Here is a 24,534-nt window from a genome sequence, read left to right on the forward strand (position 1 = left end):
CTTTCTGACTGTTTATACAAAGGGGTCTGTGTACTTCCTTTCCTACAGTTTTAATGCACTTAAATATCTTGATTCCATTAGCAATCTCTCCACAGCATCAGTTCCCAGCCATATGGCAGCAATCACTCTTTTATGTGTTAGGATATAAATTTTTCCATAGGAAAAAGGCTATTTCTCCTGATCATTTGCAAGGTGCCATGGGCTGAGCTGCTAAAACTGAGACATAGGTTGGTGCAGTGCTCAGGAAGGAGAAGAAGTCATCCAGGAATTCGTCATGCTCAAGGCTGTGACTTCCAGGACAGCTTGGGATCTGAGGGAGGGGAAGTTAAGTACATCAGGTGGGAAAAGAATTGGGGATTAAAGATTTTGATACTGGACAGAGTTCCTACCTGTTAAATCATTTTATTCCTTGCTTTTTAGGCATTACAGTTTCAAAGTCTGGTTTGTACTGACAGCCCCTTGAGGTGTCACAAAAAGTTTATAAGTGGTGTTGACTCCACACTCATGTCTTTTCTTGAGTGGGACCCGTGCTGTGCCCATATTCTGGGCTACAGCTCCTTTCCCTTTCACAGAAATCCTCTTGACAGCTTGGGGTTTGAACTGCCAATAGCAGATATGTTTTCATCCAGGGACAGCAGCAGCTGACTCTTCCTGCAACCAGAGCTATTTTAGAAGAGAAGCAAAGAACCCACTGTAAATAAAAAACCCACCTACACCCACCCTAGCCTTGCTGGGTAGGACCTCAGGCTCAGCACTGTTTCTTTGTTCACTCTGTGTCGGTTTCCTACTCTCTACTGAGCTCAGATCCCTGCTGTTTCTCCCCAGGCTGAGACATACACACACAGCACTCTGCAAAGCTAATATAATTATCTATGTGTCAATATGCTGCTATGGTCCCGTTTGGTCCCACTGGAGTCTTGTTGATATTTCACTGAACATTAGTTCTGCTCGGTTCTTTCTTGTTCTCAGCTAGCATCAGGATCCAAACAACGTGGGCTTGCTCTGGTGTCTTTAACCTTGCCACTTCTTGTTGTCCTGGTTTCTTTTATGTAGGGATCTCTTAACAGGCCTGATTCCAGTATGTCTCCATTGGTTGAGAAGTCCCTTAGCCCTTTTATTTGATGGATAAGCTCTATGTTGCTTGGCGGTGCCTTACACTAATGGCAAGCCAAGTACTGAGCTGTGCTACAGGCAAGACAATGAATATGGGCACAGAAGGAATAAAGGCAGATTTTTTTTTGGCAGAGGCATCTTGAAAATAAACGGTGTGCAGGAAAACAGTGTTTGTGTAAGGGAGCTCATGGTCTGAGACTCCCAAAATAACCTTTCTGCATCATTCCGCCTGTTCTTTTGCTGTGCCTATTAATATATTTCCTCTCTCATTTTATACACAAAATTCTGAAAGATCCATGTCAAACTTTTTGTTGTGGTGCAGCAACACACTCACAAACTTGTAGATCAAGTTAGCAGGAAGAGAATTGTTAATAATTGGAATAAGTGTCTGGCTTAGAGCTACCTCCTGGCTCAGCTCTTAAAGTTCAACCACAAACTTTGCTGTATTTGAGCAAGTGTTTTGAGGCAGCCATCAGGTCTACCCCTTCCATTGCAACAGCCCTGGCTTTTGTTGTGACCGTGAGTAGCTGGGACCTTGGATTAATAATTTATCCAACGGAATTGTTTGGAGTGGATGAGGATTGTCTTATACCACAGAAGTCAAGAATCAGCTTGCTCTCTGGTGAAGCTGCAGTGTGGTCGTTAGAGTGTATTAGATTTGCCAGATCTATCTATCACCAGGGAGTACAATTGCTTTCTTTCAATGCACAGAAGCCAGCCAAGTTCAATTTATTCTGATTTTTTAAGCCAGGATACCAGGTTGTGACATGGCTGTAAAAAGATGATCTCGTTCATCGTCTTTTATGTGTGTGCTTTCCAGCAGCAAGTTCAAATAGCCTGCTTGTAATCTCAAAACTACTAATACAATTAGATTGGGAAAGAAAAGTAGTTTTCCCTTTTACCTTTTCTACTACTGAAGCTAATAAAAGAGAACAGATCTAAGAAGGAAACTTAAGAAAGGGTGAGTTTTTGATTGGTACTAAAGTTGTCCCAGCAGTAGGGTTTTGGTGTAAGAGTGACTGTGATATTGGTTTGGCATCTGAACTACACAGATAGTGACATTAACCTGTATCAGACATCTTTGTAGCAGAGAGGCTGTTCTTTACCATAACATCTTTACAATTTTCACTATGGATTTGCTGTCTTCATGTTACTTCTGAGTAATACTGTAGAACTTGTAGTGACTTTGCATAAAACACGAGCTACATCCCAAGCTGGTGTGGATCTGCTGGCAAAAAAAAAATGAGTTGTGGATGTAGCCATGCCAGGGAAAAAAATCAAGTTATTTTCCAGGTACTGGTTATGGTTAGATCAGGCACATGCTGTGTTCATTTGTGAACCATTGCAACTAGAGAATAGGGAATATAATGTTGTGTTACCAGGAGGTGATATTGCTGGCATATCTTAAGTGGAATACAGCTATATTGCTGCAAGCCTTTTTAAGAAGAGATAAAGTCACAGCTGGAAGTCTGGGGTTTTAGAGCCACAGCATAATTGATTTTAGAAGGGATCTCTAGAGGTCATCTGGGCCAGCCCCTTGCTCAAAACAGGATGAACTTTGAATTTAAATCAGGATGTCTGGAAGATCCCATGGAAATTTGATTGAAGCTGTTAAAGCCAGAGTGAGATGATACTAGATTACGTGCTTTGAGGAATAATTCCACATAAGCAGTGCTCTAACTAGACTTTTTTTTTTCTCCTTTAATTCCTGTGAGTACGTTAATGTTGTTCCACAAGCAGGAAATTGGTGAATTCTTTCAGACCTGTTTAACTGAAAAAATTATTTCGACTTAATTTATGTGTTTGTTTAGAAGAGACTGATGAGGATACAGCCTTGTCTTATCCAGGCAGTTGAAAGAAACTGTGGGTCTAGGGGAGCAGGAGAGTTAAATTTGCTTCAGGTGACACCTGCTGTGAAAGACTAAAGCAGAGCATCAAGAAATATCAATACACAGTGTAAAAGGGTTGAAGCAAAGAAACCTGCCACAGGGTGTCAGAGTCCATGTGGATCAAGCTTGCATATGGTCCAGAAGACAGTCAGTGGATGGGGACACAATGTTCTGTTCTTCATCACGTCCCAGGGTCTCTTGGTGGCTCAGTTGGCTCCTGTGTTAGGTCTCCACTGCTGAACAGTGATGAGAGTCATATCAGCCCAAGGCACAGGATTCCCAGTGATAAGAGTTGTTCCTTCAGTTTTGTGATGGTTCTGGATTCTGATGTGACATTTGAATAACATGAAGGGCTAGAGTCACTTTGCCACTGGGAGGGTCAGACGAGCAGCTTCTTTGTACAGGTTAATATTACAGGACTTAAATTCAGTGAGACGTTGCCCAGACTAGCAATGATTAAGGGAGATCAAAAGGAATCTCAGTTTCCCCAATCACATAATTTCCCATATGATATAAAATTGATGTGGATAAAATAATACTGTATGGGAAATACTGTATGCCAGAACGTCTCGGGCTGAGTTTATAAGTAACTATGGTGCTTCCTATGTTTGGTTAAAGTCCTCTAACAAGACAAGAAGAAGCAAGAAAGCTTCATGGCTAGAGATCATTGGCCATAAATAGAGAAATAAATTCATTTAACATTCAAAGGGGAACAGTGCCAAGAGAAACAAGCAGCTTTGGGAGGTTGTAAAGAGCAAATCTCAGTGGTCAGCCTCCATTTCTCCTTTTGCCTAATTAGTGGAGTGGAGATGATGAGGACAAAGCAAAGAACTTTATTTTAGCAAGGCATTTGGGTTTGTGCTTTTGCATCATGATAAGCATCCCCTTGGTCCAGCGCTAGAGATGATCTTTAAAACTCAGTTGGAAGGTGAGATAAAGTAAAACGTTTTCTGAATTCTTTTACATGGATGGAAGAGAAGGGACACTGGGGAGAATGCAGTTGGCCTTTCTACACATGGCTTTTGTAAGCCCTTAGATACAAACTTGGGTTATCCAGGGAAGTGGATATCTTGGTCGTGTCCCTTGGCTTTAGGAATGATGGTTAACCGTGCATAGGTGATGCTAAGACAGAGCATTATGGACCTACATTCAGCCAGTGGGTTTAGGAAGCGGTGGGATGGAAGACAAAGGAGACTGTCTGTAAGCACAGACTGTTGTTGCTCATGTTTTGCTAAACACTGTTGCTACCCTGTGAAGCATTAGCTTAATTAACTCAGGGACAAATTCTTCTGTCTTGGCAAAGTCCATCAACATCCAAGGAGTACTTGGTCTATGTTATAAATATGAAAATGAAATGAAGATTTATTTGGGTACAGTCTAATCACAGAAAAGCCAGCCTGTCTCAGAGATGAATGTACCAACAATTTCACGAACAGATAAATTGGTATTCTACCCTTCCGTTGCTTATCTGATGTGAGGCTAAATTGACTTGGAACCCTCTTTCTTTTACCTTTGCTTCTCAAAGGTGAATGACATCCTGTAATTAAAAGCAAAAAACAAGCACTTATGCTCACATATTAAAAAAATAAAAGAAAAAAGGAACAAAAAAATCTTGTCAGGCTTTTATTACTACTTGATATTATCTTCTATTGATATTCCTGGTCTGACAATTTTAGATAATGCAGTCTCATTTTGGGAATCGTGGATTCCAGTTCCTCTGCTGTGGTGTATTCTTTCATGGTGAGAATTCTCTGTACTTACAGCATTAATATCATCCTAATGTTAGAACCAGATCACACTGTTTTCCTTATTTATGCAGTGTGATTTTACTCTTTGCTCTTAATGTTATTTATCATGGTTAGTCCAGTGTTATCCTCTACCTCCAAAAGCAGGTGATGACTAATGCTTCCAAGGAAGGAAGGATAACAGAACCTCGTGAAGCCACAGCTGATTTCACTCTGGTTTTTGTCTTCGATGTTATTCATCATTTTACCCCTTCTGTGTTAAGTTACTTTTCTTGAAAAAAATGGTCAAATGCCAGCATCCACCATTTCATGAAAGGCAGATTAAAAAGTGAAGAGAGTTCAGTATTAATACACATGAATGAATCAAGAGAAATCTGCTCTTTACGGTGAGATTAATCGATACTTAATTGAAATGTTTTGATTTGATTTAATCAAATGACCTGGCTGTGTTCTGAAAGGATCTGCCAAAGAGAGCCAGGTCTGTAATGCAGGTGACAGGAGTGGAAGCAGAACTGCATACCTTTAAAACCAGACATGAAGGAGAAGCTGTAGTTGTGGTGTTTAATTGCTTGCCCAAACAATATACCTAATGCTGTGGTGAATTCTCTAATACTTGCATTCTTTCAGCTGAAGCTATATGTGCTTTATAACAAATATTCTTTACCTCAATAAAAACTTGGGAGTAATAGTTGGGTAGAGTTCAGTGTCCTGCACAGTGCAGAAGGAGTAGACGAGATGGTCAATGAAAAGGGCTTTCAAAGCAGCGAGATATGGAAGATTTAGTAGATTTTTGTCTGGAATAGGGAAGTGAATTTGGGAAAGGGACGTTGCCAGAGTGATCAGTGAATAAACAGTCACAGGAAAAGCTTGTAGCAGACAGATCAGGAGCGAAGCTGTCAAGTTACTGCTGACCAAGGAAGATGGCTGTGTGAGAGTGGCAGGGAGAAATGCTGAAGGCTTCTGCAAAAACAGAGGGAGATGTGACACTGATGGGGGAAGCAAGAGGTTGCTGTCTTCTGGGAGGGTTCCCAGGGGCATAGGTTCTGATGAAGAAATTGTTCCTTTCAGGCTGTGTTTAATGCTGAGTATTAGATTTACTCAGGTTTGCTAGAAAGGGGGTCGTTGGATGCAAACCACACCGGACAAATTATTTGCTTGGAGCAGAAATGTGGGGGCAACTATAGATTTAACCTACAGTTTAAATTTTCAGTGAGAACTCTGTGTTTCAATCATTGACTAGAGCAGCAGAGGAATCACGTCCTTTGCATTTGGCAATGAAGAAGCAGCAATAGGTGACTTGTCCAGCAAAAGGCGGATGAGAGTCATTCTGTAATGGCCAGGGATTGTTTTTTAAGACACATTGGGTTTGATGTCTTTTCACTCCATCCACTATTATCCTTGAAGGAAGAGCTTGCTGTATTCATCTTCAGAAATGGGTAATGCAGCTACTTCTGTCCCTGACAGCGAAGGTGAGCAGATGCACTTCATCACATTGTCCTCTGTCACTGTGTGTGCTCCTGGGATGTTTTTTCTGATCCTGCTTCTTGAGTTCCCCAGTCCATCCATTTCAGTGCTCTCTTCATTGTGTTTTACCTGCTCCTTGGTCCTCTCAAGCCCACAATATCCAATAGAGTTTGTTCTTTTCATTCTGAATTTCTCTGTGGCTTTAGTCTTCTTGCAGCTACTGACTTCTGCAATCTCCCACAGCTCACATCTAGCTGGAAACTTCTGAAAACAATACTATTTACTGTAGGACTGGCAGAAAAATACTCTTTTTTTGGAAAGAAATACCTTAAAGACAAAAGTACATTTGATGATTGCCATAAAAACACTGCCTTACCTATTGGAGATTCTTGTCCAAGTGCAGGAGTCACCATGACACAGAGGTGATGGCACATCTAAGTTTACAGTAAGAAGATTGCTTATAAGCCCAAGTTTCTCTGTACTGTTTTGATTATTTGTCCACATCACAAAAGGCTCATATGTTTTGCTTCTAAGAAACTTTTGATTGAAAACCAGGCAATATTGCAGGGAGTGGTGAGGGAGGACTGGTGGCTTTGAATTAGGCAGGCTGCTCCACAACAGAGGAGCCTGCAGAGAGGCGAGGGGCTGTGTTGATCTGTCCCTGATATTTTGCCTTGCTCTTGGCCTTTTACCAGATGAAAAAGAAAATGGAGGGGGAGGCAAGGAATTAACAGCAAACACAAAAGTTTAGCTTCATCTACTAAAAAGCAATTAATTCATTTTTTTATGGTCTTGCAAAGTAGTTAAGCTAAGTTTAACTGAGGCTCGGGAGCTGGGGTGGAACAGACAACGAAAGGGAACTTGCTGAAAACATTGTCAAGGCACAGATAGCAAAAATGAGTGGCAACAAATATGTAACAAAAGAAAAGTGACGGAGAAAGAGGAAGAGAAAAGGCTAATGGGGAAACAATTAGAGAACACCACCATCGCCAAAACAAACGCGTTAGGAGTGTAGCCGAGAGGGAGCTGTGTGCCAGCCTACAGTCAGCAATTGAGTTACAACAGTGTGGTCTTCATACTCCCAAACTGTCCATAGGAGCAGTTTGCTTTTATAAGCTCATTCATTGAGATTCACTTCAGCTTCTGCTATCCCCAACATTGTGCAACCTGGCTACTGAAGCAGATATTCTTGGTTTGTGCAACACTCAACTCGTCCCTGCCATCATCCTGGCAGACCAGGACAGCTTAGTGGGACCAAGGTGTGTTGCTTGGGAGGTGGTTAAGGAGCAACCAGAACGGGAGTGAAGATAATCTGATCAGTACTGGGAATTTTGTTTTGCTTTCAATCAGTGTGGAGGTAGTGTCCAGAGTCTGAGGGCACTTCACATAACAGGATGTTCTTTCACAAAAGACATCAAACTGTGGGCTGAAAACCTGTCAGAATAAAACTCCAGGATGCTTTTAGCAATGGGTGAGGTAGAGTCATCCTTGAATGTAATAACTCTGCAGAGTGCAGAGTTGTCCTGTTTAGTTCTTAAGATTGAGTACCTTCATTGATTTCTGCTCTTAAAACCTAGATATCTGCCTGAGTTTCATTGCTGCACTTCATGTTTTTGAAGGATGTGGGGGAGGAGGAGGCAGCAGTGTAAGTGAACCTTACTGCTTGAGTAGCTATTGTTTTCTAGGTCTTTCGACGTGGTGTTGGTAAGGGGAAGGATCAGGCAGTGGGAAGGTGGTTCGTGTGCCCTTCACCCCCACCCATCGCATCTGGTTTCCTCCCCAGCCCTGTGGGGAGGACCTGCCTTTCACTTCTTGCTTTCAGAATGATGCTCCTCAATGTTAGTGTAAGGCTGGAAGACAGCCACATATGGGAGGGAAAGTTGTGTCCTTGCAGCTCAGCCTTGGATGCTTGTCCATTTCCAGTGTGTGCCCCTGCCACACTCCATCTACCTTATTTCTAGCCAGTCCGTCCATGCTGGCCCCAGTGACTTCCTTTCGCTGGTGCCAGGTGTCTAGTGCAACAGACTTACCTTCCAGTGGTAGGGATCACAAACCCTCTGCATGCACACCAAGAGATCAAGACACTTGCTGGTTCCTCTCCCACACAAGGAGCGGCGATGACCACACACTGTCTGTCTCCTAGTCTCGGGTCAAATGTTGGAACTTTAAGTAGAAACGACCCCTGTTGTTACCTGAAGTAAACTTACTGGGTTGGAATAAGCACACACACACACATCTATACACACACATTAGTTTTAACAGTCAATGCTGTTACCTGGAGTTACTGTCCCCATGCTGCCATGTGCAAATCTTGCTCCTTTCCCCCAGACTGACCCAGCACTGCTAACAGCAAATTGCTAGGGCAAGATTATCCATGAAGGAACCTACAGGACTACTTTCTCTAGTTTATACTCAGGAGTCTTCATTTGTTTCTTTTGTAAGGGACAACTAAATTTGCTCCACCATGAAGCTTGTAGGATGCAGATGCTTTGCCAACCAGATGAACTGGCGAAATAGTTCTTCTCTTAAGTCTCAACAGCTTAGTCGTGATGTTTCCTGTATATATGATCATAAATTAGGAGAAAGGGGAAATGAAGTGATTTCTGCTTTGTTTTCTCTAGGTAGACTTCAATTTGCTATCAGATATCCTACCTTAACGTTTCATATAATTCTAGGGGCTGATTGAAGAGTGTGTGTTTCTGAGAAGCATGTGTGCATGGTATTTTTAGCTGTAAGGTACCAAGAGAATGCCCACATAGGCAGAGATTGGATCTGTTGCTTCACTGCTGCATGGTATCAAATGAGTTGTATGTGGCTGCACACTCAGTTTTGCAAATACTTCTTCATGAGCCATTCAGACAGCTGCAGCCATGACCACGGAGCTATGTTGGGGTAGTTAGATAGCTGTAACACCATGGGCTTCAGTAATGATTTCACTCCAAGAGTGTCTACCTGGCCTGCTCCAGAAGCAACCTGGAGTTCCTTCTCCTCTTCCCATGCTATGACCAGAAGACTGTTCACACCAGCTCATACAACCCTTTGCTGTCATACTCAGCAGCGCTACAACTCTCTTTTGCATCTCTGCCCTGGCAGATTGCACTTGCTGCTGCAGTTAGAGACCACCTCTTTGCAAACCCAGCAGTCCCTGTGTTTTGTCCTGTTGTTCCCAGATTGAGTTGCTTTTCTGGAATGGCTGTCTGCTGTTGTCTCTCATGGCCTGGTGCTATCACCTGCACTGATCCTTTTCCATGATCCAATCCTTGATTGCATTGCACCTGGTTTTGCAGCCTTGAGGAGTCCTGACATGAAGGCAGAGCATTGGCAGAAATTGCAAGGTGCTCAAGAGCTCCAGAATGAGCATTGGCTTATTGGTCTGTGTGGGGTCTTTATTTCTTCATCATATCTCAAACATAGTACTGTAAGATCCTCTGATAGTACTGTGGGACCATCACTGTGCGTGTCGCTTGTGTGCAGTGATGAGCAGTTGCAATGAACAGGAGGTTTTATGGACAACATTTTCAGCAGCATCTGAGTCCAGCTCTCAAAAATGAGGTAGGCTTTTAAGAGGCCAAAGCCAAGATTTTTGTAAATAAGTAATGATTTGGGCTGCGTCTGTTTTCTGTTGCACAAGTTGAGATGTCTAAAAGGAGCGTAGCTGTCAGAGGCTGTGAGATTCTGGCATTTTTTTAAAGATGTACATGCTTTTAAAATATCTTAAGCTGAGCATTTGGAAATGGAGGCATCAGGAATGATTAACTGCTTTTGGAATCCTTTTTCTTAAAAATTTGAATGAAAAATCCCTAGGACGTGGAGTCCTAAATGATGGGAAAAGGGGCTAAAGGTGTATTTTGTAAATGTGTCTGCCTGTCTGTGACTACAGTTGTCCCCAGAGCACCTGCACTGTGGTATGTTAATGTACTCAACAACAGCTTAACAGAGGAGGGTAAATATATTGTGCTTCTGCTGGATGGAGGGTGGGATTGATGATCTTCTCCAGGGTATCAGCCTGCCTCTGCTTTGTTTTGAAGAGGAAAAGAGCTGTGCTTTTTGCAGGCACCAGCAATGAGTTGATCAGTAATTCTGAGCTTCTGGGGAAGGAAATACAAGTTTGTATCTGAAGTGCTACACCATGCAACCAATATATTTACAGATAAGCATGCACAAGTCAAACTTGTTAAAGAGTTTTGTAGGCTTGATTTTATAAACTACCAAAGCAGTAGGTTTGCAACTGTTATTTCCCTGGCCTACATTCCTAACATGCATGTGATTCTCTTTGCCTCTCCTCTCAGACCTGAACCATGTCCCACCCATCCTGGCTGCCACCCAAGAGTACCAACGAGCCTGTTGGTCACGTTACCGCAAGGATGGAGACCACACACACCTTTGGGACTCCCAGCATCTCGGTGTCCACCCAACAGACACCAAAGAAGTTTGCACCTGTTGTTGCCCCAAAGCCAAAGTACAATCCATACAAGCAACCAGGAGGTGATGGTAAGTATTTTTTAGGAAGGAACCTGTCTAAGCAGGAAGAACTGTTTGCTAACACAGACTGTTCTTGATCTTTGTTGATGTGTTTGTGGGAGCCTCCCTGTTCCAAATCATTCAAATCAGAAGAATATGAAACCATCTCTTACGTTTGCTCTGGCTAGCACCCTTCTGAGAGGTGCAGGGCTAGGGGAGTACACCAACACAGATTGTTTTTCATTGGAAGCAGGCATCCCTTGTCCAAGGGTGATATTTTTCAGTGGGTTTTACTTATTTGGCCCCTGCTGGCATGTGTTGATCTAAGGAGCCAGACCTTGAATAGCCCTTGCCTATATTAATTCTTTCATCCCAGCAAAATGGGAATCCTTTACAAATGAGATGTGGGAATAGGAGTGTACTTGGGGTGACAGAGCATTTGTCAGAACGAGTCTAGGAGTGTTGCCTCTCCAGACGGCTCCTCTGATTCTGTTTTGCTTTTATTCTTTTCCCTCTACTATAGAGCATTCTTGAATATGAAAGTATTTAATGCTGTAATTCTGAGGATATTTGCATGACCATTACAATGAACTCTGGAGCTGCTATGCCAGTCACCGTGTATTGGCCTCCTCCTACCTCCTGCTGTAAAAGTTCTCCTTTTCACATAGCCAAGCAGTGAGTGTGAGAGGTTGGTTCCTGGCTTGTGGACACGGAGTTCCCAGCAGTGGGAGTGCCCATGGGATTTGTGACTGGAAACCTGCCAATTAGAGGACCCAGGATGCCCCTAGCTAACAGTAGAAAGTGTGTGATGAAACCTTACTGAAGCAGAAACAAGGTGGAAGACAAGCATTTTAGGAGAGTGGTAGCTGTCTTGGCAGACTAGTGACTTTTCTATTTCTATGGTTAGAAACAGGTGAAAAAAACCCACTTTCCCCTCCTCCTCTCCATCCTTCCCCAAAGAAACACTTAATTGTATTCAAGAAAATTGCCAAACCAACTTTTGATTTTGGGTTTTGGATACTCTGTTTTGTTCCATCACCACTTTTGCATCGAGTGCAACGATAAATGTCATCTGTATCTATTTTTTTCTCACTTTTTCTACTCTGTCTTTTGAAAGCATATGCATTTTCAGGAAGACTACAGAATAATGGTAAGGAGAAAGAAAAACAAAGCAGCATATTGGATCTCACACTTGAGTGATTTTTCTAAAGTTAAGGACATTTTGTAGGAAAGTTGGAAAAGTCTGATGAGTGCTTGGTGGGGTTTTTTTTCCCCCTCCACTCTAACTTCGGAGAATTCAGAACGAAAAAAGAAAATGTGTTGGAGGGGAAAAGTGAAGTCATATGCACCTGTTCTGTTGCCTTCAGGAACAAAACATTAACGAGTAAGAGGAAGAGAAAGACATTTGGAATTAAAAAAAGTAAAAAAGAATCCGTTTCTGAAATGCAGTGAAAATGTCACCTCAAAGTCGAGTGGAAATTCGTGTTTTAAAAATCCTCTTCAGAATTTAAAATAATAATGAAAAATGACACTTCTTCCTAGGAAAACTGTTGTTGATCATCCCCATTTTTTTTTTTTGTGATAAATGGCAATATGCCTTCATTTTTGGTGACTTTAGTGACTGTAAGATTATGTGTGACTCCAGGAGCATTATCATCTTCTAAAAAATTCTCTGTCTCTTGGCATTTGGGGAAGGAGGCTTCCTCTAGAGCAGAGTGGGCACTGCAGGCTGAGATGGGGAGACAGTGCGTGCAAACAGTTCTCATGCAACCCTGACTACCTGGTCCCACGAGCAGCTGAGCATCACCAGGTGTGTTAGAAACTGGAAGATGCCAGGACCTCACAGAGCAACTTTTTCAGTGCTAAACCCTTGTCTTGTCATTTGGAGATCCTGTCGTTATCTGAAAAGCCTTAGAAGAGCTAAGATTTGGCAAAGACTTGGTCAGAGATCGGCTTAGTGATGTGACAACGTGCCTGCAGTTTAAGCTAATCCACTTTCAGAAGGTGCAAAGCAGCTGGTGCAAAGCCATTTGCCCAGCCATTTATAACCGTGAGGACATGAGGCTTCTGGGAGTTGGCAGGCAAGAGGGAGGACAGTGAGAAAATATTTATCCCAATGCACTTATTCACTTTCTATGGCTCCCTTTTCTCCTCCAGGCTCCCTAATTGTTTTTTCAATGACCTCCATTGTTTTTGCAGCAATAATTCAGCCCGGGAAATGGCTTTATGCCCCACTGGTTCCCTGCACTGTGTGTCATTTTGCCTAAATTCATTCTCTGTTGGTCACAGGTCTCTCCCATCTGATTAGCTGTGAGTCTGTAGGTGGAGAAGCTGCAGCATCCCATTGCACCCTGTTGTATTTTCATCACTCCGGCCTTGCTTCAGGGAAGGGCTGTCCCAGGGCTGCCATGGGGCAGAAAGTGGCTGTGCACATCACAGCCTGGCACACTCTTGCCTGCCCTAGCCGTGTTGCTGGACTTGGTACTCCACTACCAGAGGCTGCAGGGATGGTATTAGTAATGTCTCTGGGAGATCAGCAAATTCTGTTTCTTCAGCTCATTGCTTTTAATGTTCAGGAAAATACATCCCCTGGCTTCACGTTTCTTTATTGTTATTTTGTAGGTATGTCACTTGCCCATAGTGTGTCTGACTGACTGATCACATTTGTGGTTTCATATCTTGATCTCATTGAAAGCACAAGGGAAGGACACTGGAGTGACAGGCTGTGGAGCAGACCCTGTATTGCACAGGGGGATAGATCTGCTGTACCCCCCTCTCCCTCCCACCTCCCATCAAGACATTTCCTTGGTCTCACCTAGATTTTTATTTCATTGTGTTTTTCCCCCTGACATTTGCACAAAAATCATCCAGAAGGTGCCAATTAAAAGCTACTCAATGGAACTTTAAAAGAACTTAAAAATGGTTAAATGACTGTAAAATAGTGAAGTTGCAACAGCCAGCAGTTTATAAACCAGCAGCATTTTAATGTGACTTGAAGCACTCAAGTTGTGCATGGTTTAGACCAGCTAAGTGAACAATTTTCCCTCCACTGCCAAACCCCCTTCCTCACTATTTGCCATGTTGACTTGTTGTGACTTGTTTCAAATTAATCAATTAATCAAAGCAGAGACCATGTTTTGCTGTCACGGGGACACATTTGGGAGCCATTGGATATGGCTGCAGTAGTAGTAGTTAATATAATCATAATTGATAAGATCACAGCTCTGATTAATATCTTGCATGAGTATCTGCCATGTGGCTACCCAAAGGGGCAGACAGCTGTGGTTTTTATATGTCCTACAAACACCAGACCAGACTTCCATGAGCTGTAGTTTGGGCTGGGTTTCTGGAGGATTTAGTGTGGGTGTTTGATGTTTTACACAGCTCTATATTTACCCCACATAGGCAGGAGAACTGTTTGAGCTTAAGGAAGATGCTTTTCCACAGGATAAACAAGTGCATGGGAAGAAATAGTAGCTGCTAATGAGTTAGGGTGGAAATAAAGAATAGATGTCCAGACATTTGAGCAGTGGCTCTAAAAGAGTGGGACCAGGACCAAGAGTTGTCCTTGGATGGAGGTGGATGTGTTGGAAATTTGAAAGGAACTTCACTTCATGCTGGGAGAAGATAGGTCCTGAAATAGATGAGACATCATCCAGCCATGGGTCCCAGCAGTTTGCTTACATTTTATCATTTTTCTCTGTGCTCAAGTGTTTGGTGCTACCTGCCTCCTCCATCTGTTCCCCAGCAGACCTTGCCCAACAGCAGTATAATGGGTCTTATCCCCTGTACTCACTAAGCAAAAAAAATCTCTTAATGCCTTTTTCTGAGGAGGTGGTATTAATTTTGTTTTGTTTAAAAGCATTGGATACCTTATCTTTGGAAGTGCCCAAGGTCAGGTTGGACGGGGCTTTAAGCGACTTGATTTGGATGGCAGAGGAGCTGGGTTAAATAATCTTTGAAAGTCTCTTGCAACCCAAACCTTTCTCTCAGTCTATGGTTGCACTTCCTCCTTTCTCTGCTGCTTATTTCTCTCCTGTTCTCCAGATTTTACACTTAAATTGGTATTTCAACATCTACAACAAAGCTGGAGACTGGGGGAAATGCTGCCACACAGCTGTTCCCATCTATGCTGGGTTCAGAAAGATGGAGAGGATTTATAGCTTGCAGATGAAGCAAATTCCTTTTTCTCCTTTTTGCTGTAGTCCCAGAAAATGAGGCCTCATCCTGCAGGGCAGACTGAGGAGGCATCTGTGCAGAGTGAGGTTGGTGGTGGTTGATGCACTGGCATTATGCTCACTGCCATGGGCTGGTGATGGCACAGGCCTGTGCCCTCTGTGGCATGGGGAGCAGAGCTGCTAGCTGCTCCTGAACAAGGGAAATTAGGGGGCACCAGGACACTGCCAGGGGTTGTGGGGCTAGTCAGGGGCTTCAAAAATGGGTAAAAATCTGTTTCCAGCCTGAGGTGCTCAGAAAAGTCTGAGTAGCTGGGGCTCTACAGGCTGTTGGATGGCTTGAGCGCAGTGAGTGGCAAAGATTTGTGGTGTGATTTGCCTTTTGGTTTCGATCCCTTTGGTTTCATGCTTGTTTTCATAACTTCAAAAGCTCTTTTCCCCTTGTCTTTCCCCTTATCCTCGAAATAAAACTCCACGGACGTGAAGCAGTGCAACTCTAGGAGAAACCACATTGTGTTGCTGCAGGTTGAGCACAGTTGATGAACACCCTGAGAGGCTGCTGTCCAAGCCCAGCTGGGTTGTGGGCTTGAGCTTCCCAGTCCAGTGTTCAGGAGCACTGCTACAGTTCCCTGTGGGTGCAACACACCTCTTCTGCTGTCATACATGGTCACTTATGGATGATTTGATGGTGGCAGGGAAGGGAATTAAGTCACAGAATCACAGAATGGTGGGGGTTGGAAGGGGACTCTAAAGATCACCCAGTCCAACTCCCTGCTCAAGCAGGTCCACCTAGATCAGGTCACACAGGAACATGTCCAGATCGGTTTGAAAACCTCCAGAGGAGTCTCCACATCCTCCCTGGGCAGCCCGTGCCAGGGCTCCCTCATCTGAACACCAAAGTTTTTCCTTAAGTGGAACTTGTCCTGTCACTGGACACTACACAAAAAAGTGTAACTCCATTCTCTTGACACACACCTTTTAAATACTTGTAAGTATTAATGAAGTACCCCCTCAGTCTCCTCTTCTCTAGGCTAAACAGCTCCAGATCCCGCAGCCTTTACTCACAAAGAGGATGCCTCAGTCCCCTGATCATCTTGCTGTCCCTGCACTGGCCTCTCTCCAGCAGTTCTCTGTCCCTCTTGAGCTGAGGAGCCCAGAACTGGACACAGGACTCCAGATGAGGCCTTAGCAGGGCAGAGTAGAGGGGGAGTGGAACCTCCCTTGACTTGCTGGCCACATTCTTCTTGATGCATCCCGGGATGCCGTTGGCCTTCTTGGCCACGAGGGCACATTGCTGACTCATGGTTAGTTTATTGTCAACCAGCACTCCTAGGTCTCTCTGCGGAGTTGATCCTCTGCCCAACTCTCAAGCTGGTCGAGATCCCGCTGAATGGCAGCACAGCCTCTGGGGAATCAGCCAGTGCTCCCAGTTTGGTGCCATCAGGGAACTTGCTGAGGGTCACACTGTCCCCTCATCCAGATTGTTGATGAAGATGTTGAACAAGACTGGCCCCAGAACCCATTCCTGTGGAATTCCACTGGCCACAGGCCTCCAACTTGATTCTGTGCCATTGATCACCACCCTCTGGGCTCTGTCATTCAGTCAGCTCTCAATCTACCTTGCTGCCCATCTTTACCTACTTGGAAGTGTCAGATCATTACTTGGCACCCGGGAGATCTTCTGCTCCTGCAAGCATGATTGTCTCCGCTACCAGAAATCATGTTCCTCATGTTCCTGCAATATCTTTCATTCATAGAAATCTGACCACACATGTTCCTCAGCTGCTTGAGGCAGACTGAGATACCACCGTGCCAGCCCTGGCCAGAAAGAGGTGTGCAGACAGCATCCCTCTCAGGACAGTTGCTTCTTTTACAGGGCTGCACAATGCTTGGAAATGCTTCTCTGTCACCCTCTGGGGCACTGAGGGCACACTTTGCAAAATTAGCTGCTTCAGTTTATGCTGATGGGTCCTTCTAAATTCAGTATTTATTAGTGCTGATGTCTTTTCCTTGTTATTGCCACCCTTGGTGAATATTGTACCTGCAGAAACAGTTAACAGGGATTAAATAATGGAAACTAAATGAAGGGATGTGAAGCAAAGCAAGTTCTTCCTTTCTGCTTCCTTTCCTTGGGTGACTTTCAGATATGGTGAACAACAGGACTCATGTGAAGGTCTTTGAGATTTTCATTCTTTTTCTTTTAACTGTAAACCATCTCCTTCCATTTCCCTTGCAGGACAGGGCAGGTAACTCATGAGATAAGGCAGAACAGGACCAGCTCCAGGGCGAGATTTATGCCCATGTGTATGCTTAGACCCAGCTGATCATGGCTCCCCAGGGCTTGACTCTTCCAGCTCTTCTCCTCTTTATGTGTGTGGAAGCTTTTGGGCCCTGGTGAATTATATTCTGCAATGTCTGTAGGGGACTGGGAGTGTGAACTATCAGACTGTTTGTTGTTTTGGTTTTTTTTATAGGCGGATGTACTTAGTGGATTTTGTTTACAGCAGCTGCTATCAGTAGCTCTGTCTAATTTTTGAAGCTTGGCTATGGATTTATTGGACTAGACACTCCGTGTTTTAGCTGTGCTGGTCCCTGCTCTGCAGTTCATAGACACTAACCAGGTCCAGAATCTATTCGTTACTCAGATGAGAGCCTGAAAGAATGAATTCAGTCTGACTTGGGAGATTCTGAAGGTTTTGTGAGTTTTTTTCTGGATGTGTGTGCTGGGTCTGCACCATAGCAAGAGGAATCCTTGCTAGTGAGAGGACTGTGTTGGTTGAGAGAGAGGCTGCGTGCCTGTTCCTTGGTGCTTCTTGTGAACTTCTGCAGGGCTGTTAGAAGGAGGCTGGGCTGCAGGAGCAGCAAGCTCAGCCACACTCCAGTACTGTTTGTGTGTGCCTCATCCCACTCTAACATCAAATAATGTGATTTGGGATTTCACTGCAGTGGAAGCAGAGGCTCGCTGTCTTGCACGTGTTGTGTCACATGTGGACTGTTGCTGCAGCTCAGATGAGGCATGGGAATACGTTGTTACTTGGCTGGCTTGATGCTGAGCTGAGTCCTGTGAACACCAGAGTTTCTCCAATGGGATCTGCTGCCTGCTGCAGCTTGCCTCCCTCCTCAGCTCTACTACCAGATGAGAAAGTATTGATGCTCTAGGGGAGAGAGTCTCAGTGATGGGACAGAACAAGTAGGCTGAGAAGTAGTCTAGCCCTCTTCTGATCCCATCATCACAGCGGATGCTATGGTGCCATCCATCTCAGAATTGAGCTTACAGAGATGAAAAATGTCATGGGAATAAAGAGATAACCTTACTGTTGCAGATCATCCTGACTGTGCCTGAGCACAGCCCCCATGTTAGTGCTTGTTCTTCAGAGAAAGCTTTTTTAAAGCACATATTATAAACTTCTAAAGCCCTTAATCCTTGGTCTCTTTCTTCCGTGTGTTTCTTGCGCTAAAGGAAATGGAGCAGATGAAGCAATACTTTATTCATTAGATTCAGAACTGCATCATCCACAAGCTCTTGCAAAATACAGCCAGTGAAAATGAACTTGAAGCTCCAGGCCTCTTTGTGGTGACTTTGCTACCTTCTACCCAAGAACCTTTAAAGCACAAAGCCCCTGAACACCATGGACAAGTAGGAAGGCAGGGGTCTCTCATTAGGGGGTAGCTGAAAACCAATTGGGAGCAGCCTTTCAGAAGTCTCCATTGATTTCTCTCTAATGACATCCTCATTCCCTTTGGTAAAGAACCAAGTGAAAGCAGTTGGAAACTAGGAGTGATTTTAGTTTGTGTAATAGTGAATTTAAACTGCCTCAAGCAAGCTGAGCTGTGTTGAAGAGGCCTGAGAGCAAGCTGATGCCTTTGTTCATGAGCAGTATCCCTCTGCTCAATAGCTCATGAGTTATGGAGACATGGGCAGTTGTCCAGAACAACTGACCTGTATCAGGACTTGTGATTCTCACCAGTGTAAATAAACTGCCTCTGAGTGGGTTCATCTGTTTTGATTGCAGTCATCCCAGAAGTTGTTACTGCTTGTGGCAGATAGTAGTGACTACATCTCCTTTTTTTGTTAGAGGCAGATACCTAGGTCTGTACTCTTGGCTTTGCTCTCAGGATGAATGTTTTCTTTTATGAAATGCCACCTCAGATAATGGCACCAGGAGAAGTGCAACATAAAACAGGTGCATAAAAAGTATTATTGAACCAGTATAGTTACCTGTAGCTCACAAAATGTCAAGTCAAGCCACCGGGTTTTATTAACAATTCTGACTGTGTTTTGTTAGAATTACAAATATTAAACTTTCACAAGCTCTGGAACACATTGCCTCTTATTTGGGAACTACTTGAAGTGGTACCTAGCCTTGTTTTTCATTCTGGTGAGTGAGCTCATATTTCCTCAGTTATTTGGTATCATAAAGCAAACATTACATTCCTCAGCAGGTAGATTTTTAATTTTTTCTGCTATGCCTATTTTTTTGCCTCATTTTCTTTTCCTCCTGTCTGTCTGTTCTTCCAAGATACTATATTTAATTTTTCCACTTCATTATTTCAAACATTGAATAGTGATTCATCTTTGCAGTGGCCTGTTCTGTGAACCACAATAGTTTGTGTAGAATAAAGAAAAAGGGCAAAAAAGGGAAGGGAGGGAAAGAGGAAAAAAAAAGAAGACAGTTCTGACATACTCTGGAATGGAAAGAAGCCATCTTTTTCTAAGTCAAATTGCAAACATCTGTCATCAGCTATATCAAACCTATTTTAAAAAAAGGTAATGTTTGCCCTCTATGTAGTTTTTAAAGGGCTGTGGTGCCCAATCAAAGAGAGGGAGCAATGTTAGGGCAGAAATAGCTTGAAAAGGCAGCACTTGTCTCTTATTTTAATCTGAAATTTTAACATGCTCCAGATGCTAGTCTGTTAAATAATAATTGTTATATGACAGTTAAAGCAAGTAATATTTTTTATTTTTTTGCCCTTCACACAATGCAGCTCTTCTGGGCACTGAAAACTGTTGTACTAAAGCATTATACATGTATTTTTCATTTTATCTGCCTAAAGCTTTCTTATTCTGCCAGAGTATTGCTAAGTCAGGGCAACCAATAAATGTCTATTGGATTATGTTATAGGTTGGTCTAATAAAAGGTTAGAAGAATGAATGAGCAACTCTTGAAGCCACAGAAGCTGTACTTGTGGCCAAAGAGCAGGCATTTCTTGCAGTGAACACTTCACAGTTACAATTTGGACTAAATATATGAGGACTGAAATGCCTGTTGTTGAGCAAAGCCTGTTGAGGTGGACTAGGTGCAAGACCTAAGGGTCTGTGAGTAGGACTGAGAGTCCTGTAGCTCTGGGTGCCCCAGGGAGGGTGATTATGCAGAAGGGGATGAGCAGGGATCTGGTCTAGTTCCTAATAAGTAGACATCACCACCTAAAAATTTCCCTTCTGTCTTCTGTGACTAGCACGCACGCTGAAAAGTCGTGGCCACGGAAGAACGTGCAGACATGCTCTAGGAGCTCAGCTGGGGATTTACCCAAACCATTTGAGGAGCTGTGATGTGCAAAAGACTCGCAGGTCTTTTCCAACTCTTTATTCCTGGGATGATCATGACTAAGGAGAGGTTTTGGTTTAGTCCAGATGTAATCATAACGTAAAACCTGGTGCAAAGTGTTGATTGGTAGAAACCACTCTGACATGAGAACTGGCATTTGTTTTCCCAAGCAGTGAGTTGATGGGAAATGTCATGCAGGTGAGGAATAATTGTAAGAGCAGGGACCTGGGCATCTCGTCTGGGCTCTCTCTGTTACAAGTTCCATTTGGGAAGATTTAGCAGCTAGCTTTTCTAGATACTCCTCAATAGCATTGGTCTCTGTACAGTCTGGCCACTTCTGGTGTGAGGGTCTGCCCAAGGATCCTGCTGTGGGAGCTGCCTCTGAGCAAAGCTGGTGGGAGAAGAGGGAGGCCTCAAGAGTTGGAAGACAGTGTTAGTAAACACAATCTTTCAGAAGTAAGAAATTACAGAAGTTTGAAATTTGTTACAAAAAGTGAGTGTGATGAGAGTTAAATTCTTACCAAGTGGAGACTGATGGTCCCTGAGGTTTTTGACCCCATCCTGAGTCAAATCAGCTTGCAGCAGACATGTTCTTTGGTAACAACATCAAGTAAATTAACTTTTCTTAACTTTTTGCACTGTGTATTCTTCAGTGCAAGCTCAGAATCTGAGTTTCAGCTTTCCAGTCTTCCTTATTGGCCCCCATCACTTAGGGCTCTTCTGCAGGAGATACAGTGCCAGGCTGTGGCTGCTTCAGCATGCACTAGGAGCATGTTAGGCATCATGATGACTTCCTTGGGATGGTGGTACATCTACAGTTGGGTGCATTTGCAGCTGCTTTTGTCATCCAGAGCAAATCCAGCTCAGCTTTATTCAGGACTAGTTCACTTCTTGGCCCCTGAAGTGTCAAGACCAGCTTTACAATGTGCTGTCAAACTCTTCAAGGTAATGTGCTGGCCCAACACACGTTATATAACGTGCATTACAACCCAAAGTGTTTTGCAGGAGAGGAAAAGGGATAGTCTTAGCTCCTGGGCCTCTTCTTGGGAAGGGTAAGAAAAGGAAGGTTTCTCAACAAGGGTCCATTAACGCTGCTCTGGCTGGCAGGCAGTGAAACACAGGAGGCAAAAGTTCATTCTTCTGCCTTCCCAGTCCTGCGATTTAAAATGTTTGAACGTGCACTTCAGAAGCTGGGGAAGTAAAAGCCCCCAGTTGTGCCAGAAGACTCTGCAAAGGCCACGGCGAGCAAAGGGGCCGTGGAGTGTTAATACAGTCCGTCATTTTGTAACGAGCCCGATGTTCTTGTATGAGCTGTGTCAGGCTGTTGTCTGCACGCTGTCTTTGCTGATCACAGTAATCGGGTCATAAGAGAGGGAGAAGTAATAGCACGTCTCTTAGCAACCAGCCCCAGGAGAAAGAGAAAATTACTCAAACAGACTATCCAGCCAGGGAAGTAGAAAGATGAAATTTTCTGAAAGTCTGTTGGAAAGTGCTCAGGGACATAATTCTTTTATGTGTGAGATCCTTATAGGCTGGATCCAATGAGATCAGACACTTTTTTTTTTCTTGCTGTCTTCTTGGTAAACTTTTCTTTTTAATTGGCCTCAGAAAAACAGGAGAGAAAAAAACTACCCTGAAACAGAGGCATTTAAAGCAAAAAAAAGAGAAAAAGGCAGATTTTTGTATTATCTTTAACAACAATGGGGGGAAGGGTCAGTGTGTCTCGGGCAGGAGATGAGGGGAGCCTCATATCTCCACACAAGTGCTTTGAAAGCTTCCCATGTCAGTACTGGCCAAAGCATGTTGCTATATCTGCTGATGCTGTGGTGGCATGTACAAAACAAACTTATTGGGTCTCCATTGCATTGCACGAGGTGTCACGTCCCATGAGTGTCACAGATTGTGAGCTAAGCTGATTGACATCTTGGCAGAGAGCTGTATCTGATGTGCTGTCCCAGCAGCTGTGCCAGGACAGCCCAGCTGAGAGGTCAAACGGGGCAGATAATGGTTGAGTTCATGCCAGCAACCTTTCCCTCATTACCCTGGTTTTCTATCCTCTTCTAAGCTACTGATTTAGTATAAGACATATAGGGGAACATTTTTGTGGCCTTCTCAAAGACTGCTTGGCCAATGTTGGCCCCAAAAGTGAGAGGAGAGGGAAGTGGTGGGCACAGTCTGGAAGCCATAGTAATAAAATTAGATATTTGCACTTGGTGTGCAGGAGGGGGATAAGCTTCTATGCTAACATCTTGTGCTTCCAGAAAGGTGTACTTCTGTGGTCAGCTAGCCTGAATCCTTCCTGTTGGGTGGGGTGTGCTGTCTCCTTAGGGGAAGGGAACCATGTCTGGGATAGTCTGCCTGCCCTCCCTAAGCAGGAGCATAAATCTGTGTGTATTTAATGGAAAAGAACATGCTTTAAGATAGTTGAGCCTCCTCCAGATATACAGTTGTATCCTTAAAAATATTGCACTGATAAAAGTGTTCTAAAAGCCTGGCTTAGTCGCTGGCTCTGAGGAGGCATAAGGAAACTTGCATGTGTGGAGAGGAACAGGCATTTTTAGGTGACTGACCTAGCTACTAATCTGTGCCCTTCCTCTGCTTTTGTCAGCTCTGTAATCCCAGTGTGTGTCTGGGTTGTGCAGAAGGATCAGCTCGCCTCTGCACGGAATAGCTTGACTTCCAGTAGCAAGTTTACCTACATATGCTTGTGGTTTAATGAAAGCTGCAACCATTCCCCCAAATTGGGATCCTGGGCAGCTGGATAAAGGGTTAGGGCTGATGGGTTCGCTAGAGTCTCTGTGTGCATGGGCCTGGGTTCAGTCCATGGATGGTGTTGCAGATATGTTGCAGGAGAGAATTGCTAAAGTTTTCGGAGACAAGGCTGACTTCAGCATCTTATCCTGGAAATAATCAGTAGGAGAGGAGAAAAAAGCCAACCTTTCAGCTCTACAGAATTAATAGCTTAGGAACAACATCTACTACTGTCAGGGAAAAGTGAGATAAGGAACAATATTAATTGTAACTGCTTCCAAGCAAATCATAGAGGCTGCTGCTTTGCTGTCGTCTTGTCAAGAAGAAAGACTTTCTTCCTTAAAAGTTTAGTAATTGAAGAGTTTTCTTGCTATTTTAGTGTGTGCCAGTAAGTGATGTTTCCTGGAAATTTTCCCCCAACTCTATAAATACCTCCCCAGGGCTTACAACAGTGACTCAGTTTGGGAAGTCAACGGCATGCACTTCCTCAATGCAGCCAGGCAGCCCCCTAAGCGGAGCACACTACTTCTGCAAAACCATTAATTGGTCGTTAAACTGCAGTACAATTAGGCTCTTTCTTGAAAACTGAATTCCTGTTGCTCAAGCAGACCTTCCTGTCATGTTAAAGACACAGGGGGCGGGGGAGGCTGGAGCAGAGTTTGGGTCTGGAAAGTTAGGACTGGCATGTTGAGGTGCTGCCTTTCTTCTCCATAATATGCTCATCAAACAGCCCCAGCTGACAGATAGATGAGATGTTGCTAATTGCCACTCCTCGCTGTCTTGGGACCAAGATTATCTCATAGATCTTGCTTTTGTAATTGGGTCCCTTCCTCCTTCCCATCATTCTTTTAACATTACTTTTTCTACTGACTGGGCACAAATAGAGCCATTTGTAAATCTCTTTGTGTGGTGCCCAAGGAGAAATAGGACTTGGCTGACTGAATTAATTCTTCAGGTATAGAAGGAAAATTGCACTGGGAACTCAGGTCTGACACAGCTGTCTTACGTAAAAATGAATTTATGAGGACAAGAGGCAACACATGAAAGAAATGTGAGCTGGGTAATACCACAGCTGGTCTCTGTCTCCTCAAGTATTAGTGTGGACGTGGGACCAAACAGGTAACTTATGAAGTGTTGCAGTACATTCCTCATCTTCTGCTTAGTCTATTCAATTTCTTAGCTTTGGATTAAATTCATCATGTAATTTTCCTTGCTAACCTATCCCTGTCAACAATGGTCCTGCAGAATTTGAATCCTGTAACCTTGTCCTGTAGAGAGCTGCAGGAATGATTGGTTCGGCTGAGCCCAAAAACTCTTGATATTTAAAACATTCCTCCATGCCGTTAGATCACTCTTGTTGGCCAGATAGAAAATGCTTTAAATTTAGAAG

The 24,534-nt window shown here is 43.7% G+C and overlaps 1 protein-coding gene across 5 annotated transcripts in view; it reads left to right on the top strand.

Moving 5' to 3' along the window:
- LPP (LIM domain containing preferred translocation partner in lipoma) overlaps positions 1 to 24,534 on the top strand; it is a 347,202-nt gene that overhangs the window by 116,982 nt on the left and 205,686 nt on the right. For all 5 annotated transcript variants that reach the window (XM_062005358.1, XM_062005357.1, XM_062005356.1 and 2 more), the window contains one exon: positions 10,501 to 10,702. In XM_062005358.1, the coding sequence (XP_061861342.1) occupies positions 10,510 to 10,702 (193 nt within the window). In that variant the 5' untranslated portion in view covers positions 10,501 to 10,509. The remainder of the gene's footprint in view (positions 1 to 10,500; positions 10,703 to 24,534) is intronic.

This window comes from Colius striatus, chromosome 12, assembly GCF_028858725.1.
Source record: "Colius striatus isolate bColStr4 chromosome 12, bColStr4.1.hap1, whole genome shotgun sequence".
In the NCBI taxonomy this organism is placed as follows: Eukaryota; Metazoa; Chordata; class Aves; order Coliiformes; family Coliidae; genus Colius; species Colius striatus.